Below are 13,646 nucleotides of genomic sequence, written 5' to 3'. Positions count from 1 at the left end.
CTCTAAACTGTCTGTCTTTGGCAGGGTAATAATGAACAAGAACATTTTCCCTCTTAAGCCACTGAGGAAAGCACAAATATTAAGCACGCCCTGAAGGCAACCTAATGGCTACTAGGGGGCAGATGCAGTTCAGGAAGAAGAAAAACATGAAGGCAGCAGATAAAGGCAATGCAGAGCTGCCACCAAACCCTGTGAAACTCAAACTGGGGGCACTTAATGAACCTGGTAGAAGACTAGTTTACACAGTAAGCAGCAAACTTCCAGAACAAGTTGCCAGATGAAGTTACAGAGGCAGATGGCAGCTTATCAAAAAAGGATATGGGTGAATAAGTGGACAACAAATCTATGAACAAGCAACAAGGGGAATAACTGAGCAGAAGTGGTCAAACTCACAGCTCTTCCCAAATGGCATCTCTTTTGTCACTGTCCGAGAAGGAAAAAAAAAAGGTGCTAAATTGCCTAACTCAATATGATATTTCTTCTAACACATTTTCAGTAGAAAGCAGAGATCAAATTGCATGAGGTATTTTACAAAAGCAGAACTATTTTGAAATATGAACAAATGGATGAGATTTGCTGCATCTTTTGCAACAAGTCTCACTCTTCATTAGAAGCAAAGCAGTTTAATAATCTATTTTAACATGATATTGGTTTCTCGTACACTAAAAAAGAAAACTTTTTACATTACAAAATTGAATATAAGATTCTTAAAGAAAAACATGGAACAATTTGAATCTTATATATCTATATGTATCTATGTATCTTCCTGCTTTTCAAATACATACCCTTTAAATCTGCTACCCCTGCAAAAACTAAAAGCAAACTGAAATACAGTGACTGATGTTGCTTCAGTTAAATTCTTAGTACTAATTATTTTATTTGTTATTTTGTTTTGTAGAAGGCTGGTACATATCAGGAACAATAAAAACCTGGTATTTTGGGAGACAATTCAGTGCTGACTTTGTCAAAAGCTACTAAAAGTTCATTTCCTCCCTAGTAGTAGAATATCTTCCAATATTATGTTATTTAACATTATTAATAGTACTAAAAAGACATAAGGGGAAAAAAATGAACACAGATATGACATTTCTGCTTCACTTTGTGGCCACAACATGCAGCAAACCACTTTACTGTTTAAAATTAAAGGCTATTTTAATATGCCTAGAATTCCTATAAAAATATTTTGAGATTAATAAAAAGGATTAACTACTGTTAATGTAGTAGTAAGACAACAGCTCCACCTTTGAACTTTAAGCAGGAAGTGGTCTTTAGACTAAAGCTAATTATTTTCATGTATTACAGTCAGAGGAAAACAACATTTTCTACTGAAACTCAGATGCTGATAGAGCAGTTTTAGGTATCACTCTGCAAACCTCCACAGGCCTACTCTTTGGAATGTCTACATGCTAATATTCCACACATTTTTATAAACTTGAAAGGTATACCAAGATTTCTCGAAAGTATTTCTCAGCTATACACTGTATAAGTAAGGCTTGATAGTTTAAAAAGGAAGGATTATAAAAAAAGGAACAGTTTTGTAGGAATAGGCAAAATTAATTCTTCAAAAACTGTACTTTAAGGATACAGTATTTTAATCTCTAGCTTGACCACAAAAAGTCTTCATTAGAAAAGTAGGTCTCAACTCTGACCTAGAGGGTTTATGCTACTTCTGGTAGCCATAACAGCTTAAGAATGAACTTATTTTACTTTAGTAAATTCACTCATCCCTTGTTGAGGGCAGCAAAAACCATCTTCACCCCTTATGTATTTCAGTACTTGTAATCTTTCAATTCTTGAGAGTTAGTATGATATTGTATTATTACCTAATGGTAACAGTAGGTTAATTAAGCTTTTTGGAGGCTGATCTAGCATACAAGTAGCAGTTGTTTGTAAATCTAAACATTAAAATCTTGTGCTGTAGTGGAAGGTAGAGTCTTTTCTAATGTACAGAAAACTTTCAAGTATAAAACCTCACATTTTATTTTTTCCCCCCACTTAAATTTATTTTTCAGTTTTATAACAAATTGGCAATTTTGGACCAGCTTTGGAGCTTTAATCCCTATAGGTTTGGAAGGAATGACATTATTTGAACATTTTAAAAATGCCAACAGAAACTTTGTTTTTTATCTCAAAGTTTATATTACCACATTATCAATGTTTTGTTTTAGTTCATATTGGGCAGGTGTGAACCATCAAAGATGACCACAACTGTGCTACAATGAAAATAATTTAATGAATCAACTCTGTCAAAATCGTGACAGCAATTGATTATGGTTGATCACTATGATTAGAATAACAGCAGTGCTTGAAAACAGTCATTCATAATCTAAACTTCTGAACCTTTCAAACCGCATCTAAATTTCTTACAGTGTAATAAATCAAACTGAGCATTGTCAATTCCAAAATTAAAACATATGAACAAGGCATCAGGAAGTCCTCACTGAAATTCTAACTTCTGAAGAAAGTGTGTAGCAAAAGCCCTTTCAACAAACTACCTTTGGAAAAGTGTATTATATCTACCCTTAAATTATGTCAGGTATTTATCAGTAATCCCATGTATGCACTGTGATTATGAGAACAAAGTCATATAACTATTTGACTTTGTTTTGAACAATGTAAATCATTTTATTTATACAAAATAACTGTATGTTGGTTATATCCGTGTTTTTCATATTGGTAAAAATGTCTGAACCTGAATACCAACACAAATTATGGTCATATGTGAAGTTACAGTTCAAAGTATCTTAATCATAAAACTGTAATTCAACAAGATGTTTTCTGCTATGCTTCATGAACAGAAAAAACAAACAAACAAATAGAAACAACATATTGGGGGTTAAATCAATGCAACCATTACAATAGGTGCAAACTTGGGAAAATCCCCCACAACCTAAAACATTGTCAACAACTTTGATATGGAACAAAGGATACAGAACAAAAGGAGCATTATAGAGCTGTTTGCTTTTGGAAGCTGCAGAACTACTGCTTAAACCTGCTGTAGTACTTATTTCCAACCACTACAGAATATTAAAATCACATGTTAAATACTTCCCGTAAAACCCACCAGGAAATTCCATCAAATGATTCTTCTTCATAGTACTTATTTCACCATTTTTGATTAATATACTTTCCAAGGTCAAACCAGATGTTATGAGATTACCTCCCTTTCACAGAAGATCACACTTTAAATGCTCCCTGGGATTCTATTAAGAATAAACTTAGAGCTAAATCATTTGGTTTAGCGAGCTCTTAATATTCCTCCAGTGTTAGCAATTTGAAAAGCTAGAATAAGTGTTATAAAACACACAAGATGAAGGAAGGAGCACTCCTGCAGTTTTCATATCACTCCAGTTTTAATATGTAGCCAAATGCTACAGGATCACCAGGTAATTAAGCAAATGTTAACTATGTCAAAATTTGGAGCCATGGTTGACTCAAAACAGAATTTAATGCATTTTTAGGGGGTAGTGGGAGGGAAGAGGCAGGAAAGATCTATGAAATCTAAACTTATCCCAAAGTAATCAGTTTCAATTCCCTGAAAATGCACAAGACATGTAGCAGCATGGTATATTCTGTTTTGGCAGGCATAATATTCTACAGTTTCTTACTTCTACCAGTGAAACCCATTCTCATTGAGCATGCAGCTACAGCTCCTTTTTCAAGCATCTATTTCACTTCACTTCTCATCTCCTTTAAGGCCCATCCCACCTACAATTATAGCTGCATGTTACTTTCCATACAAAGGTCAAATCAATTGTTATTTACCAAATTGGTAACCACATTTTGCCTAGTCTATTTCTTCATAAAGATTTTTAGTGTTTTATTTTCATTGCTGAAATGAAGCAATGAGAAGCTTTCTGTTCTTAGAGAAAGCGTATGTTTAATTACAAATATGTTTCCCAGGCAATGAAACTGTGCATGCAAACAACATCATTTCCTGTGATCAGATACTTCCAAACAGAGGCCTCTCAACATAAGCTTCTAACCAAATCTAAATTTTCACCGATCTCATACAGCATAGCTGAGGAACACAGACTTGCATGGAAACAAAAAAAGAATTTTTTTTTCTTTTTAAAAAGGAATACAGCTGTGAAAAAAGTTATGCAAGTGATAGCTGACCTTTAGCCTTGACTTTTTTGCTTTTCTTAAGAAAAGGAGTCATAGGGATACACTGATCCTTCAGATATGACAATATGCCAGGTACCTGCTGTCAAATGACAATAGCTGGTGTTTCTTTAGCTTATTAAAACTAATAAAATCAAACCAGGCTTTCAAAATGATGATGACAAATAGGCTTGCAAAAATATTTTCCCCATAGTTCTTCAGTAATAAACATTAAGTATTGTAGTGGAGAGAAAGAGACCGCTTGTGCCTTTGCAAGTAATAGTATAAGGCAAATATGGGTATAAGGGACACTACAAGGCTAAAGGGTCTTCAGCTTCATCCTTCCCATCTGTTCCATGTCTCTTATTCTCAAATTTCATCTAAAATTAATCAGTCTCCTACAAAAACAGTGCCACAGAGATAGCTAAGAAAGTGCTTAGTATGGTCCTAAATGAAGGATGAGACTTCAGAATGAATTTAAGCAAGTCAAGTACACCATTTGAATCCTAAATTAACGGACACAGCATTTCTTCACAGAAAGGCATAACTAACATTAGACAGGAACAGAGAAGCAAAGAAAAGTGAAATTCATGCAGCATCGAGGCAGTTAAGGAAAACCGTTTTATCTTGGAAGTATCATCATGAAAACATTACACAGCAAGAAATCCTTTGGCCAAATTATTTAAGCAGGTTCATACAATGAAAATGCACTGTTAACCTTCTCTTTTCTAAGAAAGTGAGGTGTAACAAGAAGGAGCACATACGAATGGAGACAAAATATTGCTCGAATTAACCACTGCTTTGTAAAATAGATTGCCTTTGTAATATGAATCAAAGGAAGAACAGAAACAGATTATGCTTATTCTCCACAGGACAAAATTTAAAAGCTCTGCAATAGAGAAGCTCATCTTCCTGCTTTTACTTCCTGTCCCTCTGCCAATCCAGGTGGGTTTTCAGTCATCTGGCAAAAGCATAGGGAAACCACACCTCTGAGCAGCTTCACAGTGGAGATTCCATCACACAAAACACTTAAACTGCTTCCAAAGCTAAATCCCAGTCTTCCCTCTCTACTGAAGGAATGTGTTGGGTTGGGGTTTTTTTATTATTTCTTTTCCTTGCCTGATTTGCTGTTAGTTGCTCTCTAAATGAAGCTCACAATACTTTTAGTGGTCACTATTACTTTTGCTACACTGCAAAAGTCCTGGAACTTTCTCCTTCAACTATCTTCTCCATAATCAGAGTACCCTCTCTGGTTTAGCAATTGAAACAGCATTTGTTCGATTTTCTGGACTCATCTGGAGAATCATAATCTTATTGAAAAAAATCATAGTTATATACTTTGCTAATGGATAACTTGTTCTAAACATTTGTATCTCACCTTTGACAGAAGCAATTTCACACAGGAAACATGGCCCTCATAGACTGCTGATAGGAGTGGTGTGATATTATGTTTGTCTGGAGCCTGTAAATTGAGACACAGTTATTTGAAGCACAATTTCACACAGCATTAAAAGGTTTCACTTTTTAATTTTGTTTTCTCAACAGTAGAGTGAAGGCAAGGATTTAAGAATATTATTCAGAAATGCAATCCTTCAGAGTTTTTTACTCTCCTTTTTAAAAAGATAAGTCATTGTTTAATAAACAGCCAGGTAACAAGCAAGATATTTCTTCCATAACACTTCTAGGTGTCACAAAGTTTGTCTTTTTTTTTTTTTTAGGCCAATGGTAGAAATTGTGGCATTTCAGTTAACAAATTTTACCCAATTTAAAAACACCACTCCTAATTCTCCCTGACTTCAGAAACCAGTTTTGCCTGAAACATTGTTTGGGCTGTCTTCTCCTCTCTAAACTATTGTCCTGGAAAGAATAAGAAATGGAGCAACTGAAATGCTCTTATTTTTTCCTCCTCTCCAGTTAGAAGAACTCCTGAGAAAGAGATAATCTTTCCAGTCATCAAGGGAAATATCCAAGCCATTGTTAAGGACTAAACCTAAGATGTCTTACACATTAACTTTCAGACAAGCATTCCAAAGCACAGCATTTGAAGTGTATGGTTAAAATATTTAGAAACTTCACTTTATGGAGAACTACACTATTCTGAAGTGCCAATACAGTCCAGCCAAGTATTGTCACGACAAAAAGCCACATATGTCAACATACAGCAAGGTAAGTTTGTACAAGTAAGAATGTCTCCAAAAAACCACACACACCAGTTTAAAGAGTTGATCCTGCCCTGGCCAAGGATACGTTGTACTATCTTCTGATGTCTCTTCCAACAAATGTAACACATATTTCATGCAAACTTTATTTAGTTTGATTCAGATCACTGGATTTATTTTTCTAATCATGATCAAGACAAATTTAAACTTTTTATAGCTATGAACAACTTCTCCTAGTGTGTCCAAAAAGAATAAAAACATTTAATAAGTGTAATTTTAAGATTCTAACCTCCAGGAGACCACCTCTCAAATATTTTTAAATGCATCATTTTTTTAATTTGACCTAAGTCTTTCTGTAACCATTTAGGTACTTATGCCAATCACTTATGCAGGGTAGGGGGGCAGCAGGGGAAAGACTCTAACATCTGTTTGCAAATTGATGTACATACATTAATATCAGCTCCTTTCAATAGCAGAAATTCCAGAATCTCAAGCTGTCCACAGTCTGCTGCATAGTGAAGAGGCTTCCTCCCACCTTCAAGTGTCCGGTTGACATCTTCACCCTTTAATATAAACATAATCTAATAAGCAAAAGTTTAGAGCTAACACAACAAGAGCAGCTTGAATAAATGCAACATCTTCAAATATACTGCAGAATGTTCCATCCAACTAAGTCATTGACCAATTTCCTTCCCCTCATCTATGCATTTCGGACTGCAAGACAACCTTGGTCCCTCTTTCCACACAGTATCTCAAGTGTCGTGAGAATCCAAGTGCACTAAGTAACTCATGTGCATTTACTTAATAATAATAATAATAATAAATCATTAGAGCTTGTAAAAAATGCTCACATTGGCTCATTCTGATACTCCTTGCCCCCAACTGCAATCCTAGTTACCTGGCTATTCTAAGTTACTCCACCTGCTTCTAAACCTATTTAAATTTTGCACACTGAGAAACCAGATGCATAGAAATAAGTCAGCATCATAACTACCAGCAAGTGAGTACAGATCATCCATAATTTAAAACCTAATTATGAAACTGTCCCTTCTGTTTTATAAATAGCACCTGCCAATTCTACATGACACAAAAAAGTATGAAGACAGTCAACCAAATCAGGACACAGGAAGTTGTATTCTAATGCCAGTTGTACTAGTGGATTGAGACATCTCTTAAGGCGTAAACAAAATTTAATTTAGTGAGCGTCTAATCAGCTTTGTTTCTTCACCTTGAGTTGTGCAACTAAGGATAAACTGATTTGCAGCACTTCAGTAATGACGAGAAGTTACTGGAAACCAAATACTGACATGTTATGTAGTAAGTGCCTTCTTACTCTATGTGCAAGTAAAGTTAGTATTTTAGGGAGTGGCTAAGCTTAGCATCATACACCAAGTCCTGCATCTCCACAGAAAAACAAACAAAAGAATTTCAGCTGCAGCACCAATTCATATTTCTCTACAGAACCCCTGCAGTTCCCTCACTCTTGCCCCAAACCTCTAGAAAGTTCACAAAATAAAGGACTTGACATATATCTTCCAGACATCACCTCCCTTCAAAGAACGTAAGACTGTCTGTCTCATTCTACATTTAATGTTCTATATTATCAGAATTTTATACTACCGGCTGAATAACAACACGACCTCAGAATTCTCCTCTGCTATCAATAGAATATTAAATTCTTCTCATAATATACCCTGCTGAAAATCAAAGCAACACATCAGTGTTTAACTTCAGGTGTGTAACTAAAACACTGCACATTCTATGGTCTCAGAGGTCAGGACCTGGTTCTCACAGTATTGAAGGTTCTGGATTCAAATTATTGTGAAGTAGCAGCAAGTAACATAATGAAAAAAAACTCTGCAACTGCTGTTACCCTGAAATATGGCTATGGCTTCTGAAGTATGTTGGACATCAGGAAAAAGATAATTTTCCTTTTATCTATGATTTTCAGAACAGCAACAAATTGTATTTCTAAACAAAGTTCACCACAGCTTTAGCTATGTGGACTATCAACACTGTATAACAGTTCATGATGTAAATTGCAATGTGGCTAACTGAAGGTCTAACTCTTTGTTTACCAGTAAAGTTATTGCAGATAGTCTTGTGATATACCTTCTCTTTTGCTGAATTTCAGTACAAAACATTGGCAGGTTTACGTTAACAACAGTCTTCCAAATAAAAAAATCATCCAGATCACAGCACACTAACATCACAAAAATAGCCACGTTGGTCTGAAAAGCATAGAAGGAAGTAGCATATGCTTAGATTTTCTACAAAGCTAAGCTCTACCCATATTCTTCTTTGCACCTTGCCACTTACCATCAATTTTAAAACAGATGGCATTTAAATAACACATGATGTTTGCAGATACAGCATTGGAATGCATAAGTTTAGGAAGCCACCCATACAAAAGCCACACAATCACTACTCCAAAATAGCCCCTAAAAAAGCCCTGTCTGACACACACCAAGACATGGTAAGTAAGGGAGTAAGGGAGAAGGTCAAGCAAGCTAACTCCTGGGACAGCACACAGGAAATTGTTCACATTCAAAAATAAATTTATAATCATCATATCTTAACACTGGGACAGTCCAGCAAAGCTGCCTCTTCCTTAAGCTTATAAATATTATTTGGCTCATCAGCTATAGGGTTTTGTTTGTTTGTTTTAAAGAATATACCACAGATCCCTCTGTTCTCTCCTAAGCTGTTTGTGGAATAAATTCCTTCTGGACAATGAACTCCTGGAAGGAAAAAACAACACCTGAACACAAAATTTTCTAAGTTTCCCTTAAAGATGATAAAAGCTTTTTTACAGTGAAGTATCTAGCAAAAAGTGTGCTAACAAAGATGTCCCAAACACAGATCATATGGATTTGAGTACTAATACTGAGAAAATATATCAGCAGCATTCAAAGTCAAACATCAGCGTTAACAGAATCAAGATATCCTTTAAGTTACAAAAATTCTAAAAAGCCAGTACTCTTAGATTCTGCAATAAACAATGTCAAATATCCACTTGTTTCATGGGTGTGAAAAGTCACTGTAGAACAGACCACTGAATGCTGTAAAACTTAATTTGGCCTTTCCTACTCCCAGTCCAAGACATACAGAAGTAGGAAGGGAAGACAAATCAATCCGTTTCATATACAGGGATCAAATCTTGGCACAAGCACGTGCTTTAAATGCAATCTCTAACATACGTATGTCAGAAAACTTGTAAGACTCTTCGTAGATAATTTTTCTCTGGCCTTTAGTTCTCCTACTTATATTGCCTGGGGCATCTCCCCATAGGAAGAGTAGTGGTCTCCAAAGTGAGGTGTGAAAACCAGAGAGGCATGCAAGACAATCCATTGGGGCGTGAGAAGAAAATATTTTTTTGCACTGTTAAGGTGTAAAAATAGTATTTATTTCATCTTTATTTTCCATTTTGGGGTTTGTTTTATGATGTACATAATACATAGTACAGTAGTACATGTGCATAACTAACTTATAAATAAATACATAGATATTGGTGGTGTATGCTCATTTTTTTTTCCTGCTAGGGGGTTTGATGATCACTAGTCTAGAGCTCTATCCACGGAAACAATATTTTTTTTATTTTTTTTTTTCAGAGGGAGTTTCATACTGGAAGACTAAACAGTTTGGAAGTTTTATAGGTCAACCAAAAAACCCCTAAACATTACCCGAACACACAAAGTATTCAGATTAAAGACCAATAGTTATAAAACTCACGAGAACATCCTTATAGTTTTGCTTTTGCAAAGAGACGTGAAAATATCAATTTTCTATATTTAATTTAAATTCTGTTTAAAGTTTCAATCTTTATCTACTCCAGCTGCCATTTATGTGCTTAAATTACTCTAAGATACAAGGTTAATACAAAATCACCTATAAACTTGGAAAGTCAGAAAACTGCTTGAACCCTCATGATCTAAATTTGTAGTACACTGCTGCCAGACAGTAGTTATTACAGCTGCAACAATAAACCTTTTACCTGGCTAGACAGTGACGTGAAACACATCTTGCATCCTAGATAAGGTTGTAAAAGATTATCTAAACAAGCAGCTGTTCTCCTTTAAGCTTAGGATGATCAATCCTGTGGGTGTTGATTTTTATATTCAGTGGATGAGCACTCCAAGTTGGAATCTCTTGCTCTTCCACTTGAAGTATTCTGTTGAGGTAAGCCAGGGAGAGGAGCTGACTTACACAGGCAGTTGAGTTCTCAGTTTTGACAGACTTGCCAGCCATGACAGACCACATTTTGTATAGGAAATGTACCTTCTCTACATGATGACATCTAAAAAGTGTTTCACTCTGCATTAGAGAATTAAAGGATTCACATTAGCAACAAAATTATATATTGTAGCTATGGCAACAAGGTCCAAACACCAATTCACATCTTCATACAATAAAAGAAAATCTAAGCATAGGGTCAACATTTGAGCTTTCTCTCATAACTAAGGAAGTTTTGGTGAAGGTATGGCTAATTATGTCAACGGAATGAGACAGAGTAGTCTCTCAAGTCTTGTATCAGGCTGAGGAAGGAAACAGCACAGGAAGTAAAGATGCAAAGAAAAAAGTTATCTCTATGTAAACATTTTCTGAAATTACTGTGGTTTTGAATAAAATTGGCCAAAGACATCATACTGAATGTTATGAACTTGGGTATCAGCAATCTTACCAGGCGATGATCCTCAATACTGACCTCTGAGACAGCAAAGTAACCAATATTTTGGTAGGCTGAAACTAAGACTGTACTAGAAAGCTGTTAAAGGTTTTCTTCAAAAAGAGACCATACTCTGCACAGGCATATGGTCAGAACCTACACGAATTGCCAAAGAGCACCATGATTTTCCTTTACAACTGCAGAAACAAAATCTTATATACATTAAACAAAAAGTGACAGAACAATTCTCCAGGAAGTTTTATGGGACTTTTGCCATCTAGAGTCAAACAGAGCAGCAACAAGGTTAGTAGTTATGAGGGTACTTTGAAGAAGATGTAATTAAGTCAGAATCAAAGAATCATATCAACTTCAAAATAAAATAGACCTTCAAAGGCCACATGTCTCCTGAAAGAAGATTACTTATTTACGCTTTCTAGAGTGGACCTACAAATTCACTGACAATTGTGGTAATACTTATGTAAAGCCTCAGAAAAGAATTTGCCCTTGCAAAAGGTAAGACATGATCATCTCTCTAATGACCTTCCAGAATACACCGAGATTACTTAGTCAGACATTTAAGGACAAGTCTGGCATATAACACACCAGTAATGTTTTTCTTTGCAAATCAAAGACCTAGGGCAATAGGTCTGCAATAGCTATGCAATAACATTAAAAACCAGTTCAACACATGAAACATCAGAACCAGCAGTTAGCAGGTATCTGCTTTAATCTCCTCTATTAAAATCTGATTACAGGTAAAGAAAAGCCTCTCTGCGAATTGCTAAACAAGACAGCATGAAAGGAGATTTTTATAACACGTTGATCTTATGTCCTACTTAGAAAAGTCACATACATGGGTAACAACAGAATATTTAATTAGAAAGACTTTATGTATCAGTTTCAGTTGAAAGTTGGCTATCAACTTTCCACTGAAGGACAGGAAAATAAAAACTTGAAGCTCAGTTCTAAATACTTTCAAGAATTTTCTCTGCTTTTTGAATAACTAATAGTAGGATTCATTATAGCATTCTCTGAATGCAACTACCACCCACTTTCTGCAATTAAGTACTTTAATACATAAAAAGATTTCTTCTAACTAATTTCTTAAGTGAGTACTGTCAAAATTAGTTACTCTTGAACTTAATTTTTCCACTATCCTCTATCACACACATTTTCCTTGCTCTACTTTTTCTTGCCAATATACCTACACAAAAACTCTGGTCGTATCTTACGTCCTTTTCCAGTTTAACTCCAGTCAAGCTTTGGCTTTTTTAGTTCTAACCCTGCACACCCTCGTAAAGCGCCTACAGTCTTCCCGGGTACTTACTCCTAGTTCTTCTTTTCACGTTCACTCTTTTTGTATCTGAGCTCAGAGAGGAGTCCCCTGACAGCTAAGCTGCCTTCCTGTCATGCCTGCTGGACGTCCTAGAGTAATCTGGAAGGATCTGCACATTAACATCTGCCTTGAATAAGTTCTGCCAAATTTAATTCCCTATTCTTTTGCAGCCCTAGTTAAAAGAATGAATCAGATTTCACTGACTTTGTCCCTAACGCACATTATGACATCAGCTCATCGAAAATGTTGAATGAACAACTTCAGTCACAAATTACAAGTTCTAAAGCACATTATTTTCCAGACAGGTTATTTAACCACACCAAACTGACAATGTCCTTGAACAGCCACCATTTTTTCTGTAGGCTTTATTACACAGACTGTATTCAATGCCTCCCTTGGTGTAGCTTTACTTGCTAACTCCCTCCTTTCTCAGTTCCCACCAGTTTCAAAAGCATTAACACTTAAAGCCAAATGAGCTAAACTAAACTCATCTAGTGCCATTCTAGCATCCCTACAGCATACTCCATGTGATTCAATCACAGCCTTACTTTGCAGTGGCACACCAACCAAACCCAAATTTGAGTCCACTATTCACTTGGGCACTCTGGTTTGCCAGTAGTGTTGTTCTAGAACATTACTGTCCTGCTATTAACGTCACAGTTCACCCAGCAGGTTAGCACCCATCTTCTCCTGTGTAATAGTTACAGTATCACTACTATCCACAGTTTGATCCTCCCCACCCCTGCACCAGATTTAATGGCTGAACAATTTGAATTCAATGAGGGAACTAATCAGTCTGAGAATTAACTTGATCATTTTCTTCTTTCCAGATGAATCTGCTCCTTCATCTGATTCACTATTTGGCACTTGAACACACCAGAAATAAGTAGCTGGGATTTACACTGCAGTTCTACCACAGGAATAGAAACTGAAAATTGGGACCTCATTAAATCCTATTGCATAGGTTAACTGGATTAGTAGAGCAGTAACTGTAATACTGGTGGCATTAAAATGCTCTTTCAGATTTAGAAGCAACTCCATATCCCCATCTGTACTTATCCTGTCATGCGGAAATAAAGTCATCTGTCCATTTCACAAACTCCTTTAATTCCAGTTTTAATGAAGGAAATCAGATTCCATGCAGTCAGATGTCCTTAGAGTACAGGGAAGCATCCTACAGGAGCTACACTATTGGGTAATTCCTGTTTCCATTATTCTGGAAAGAGATGAACTCACTGTACAGTCTGTTGCATTACTCCCATCTCTTTGCATATAAAGGATGGCCATTCCTAGAGAGTATTAGATATTAGAGTATTTGTTTTTTGAGATAGTTTATCAGAAGTATTCCTAACTAATCTCATTGTACAGAGCTATAGCAAAA

The 13,646-nt window shown here is 35.8% G+C and overlaps 1 protein-coding gene across 1 annotated transcript; it reads right to left on the bottom strand.

Annotated features, from left to right (window-relative positions):
• Nucleotides 1–5,348: 5,348 nt before the first annotated feature.
• Nucleotides 5,349–6,841, bottom strand: MTPN (myotrophin; the record flags this gene model as incomplete). The annotated part of the gene is made up of 3 exons (XM_010178306.2): nt 6,713–6,841; nt 5,483–5,566; nt 5,349–5,399 (listed from the first exon to the last, which is right to left on the bottom strand). Coding segments are annotated over exons 1-3 (264 nt in total), but the record flags the coding sequence as incomplete, so codon positions are not given.
• Nucleotides 6,842–13,646: the final 6,805 nt, after the last annotated feature.

The sequence above is a fragment of the Antrostomus carolinensis genome, unplaced genomic scaffold, assembly GCF_000700745.2.
Source record: "Antrostomus carolinensis isolate BGI_N321 unplaced genomic scaffold, ASM70074v2 scaffold15641, whole genome shotgun sequence".
Taxonomy (NCBI): domain Eukaryota; kingdom Metazoa; phylum Chordata; class Aves; order Caprimulgiformes; family Caprimulgidae; genus Antrostomus; species Antrostomus carolinensis.
Note: the sequence above shows the minus strand (reverse complement) of the source record. Positions and strands in the feature narration are given on the sequence as shown.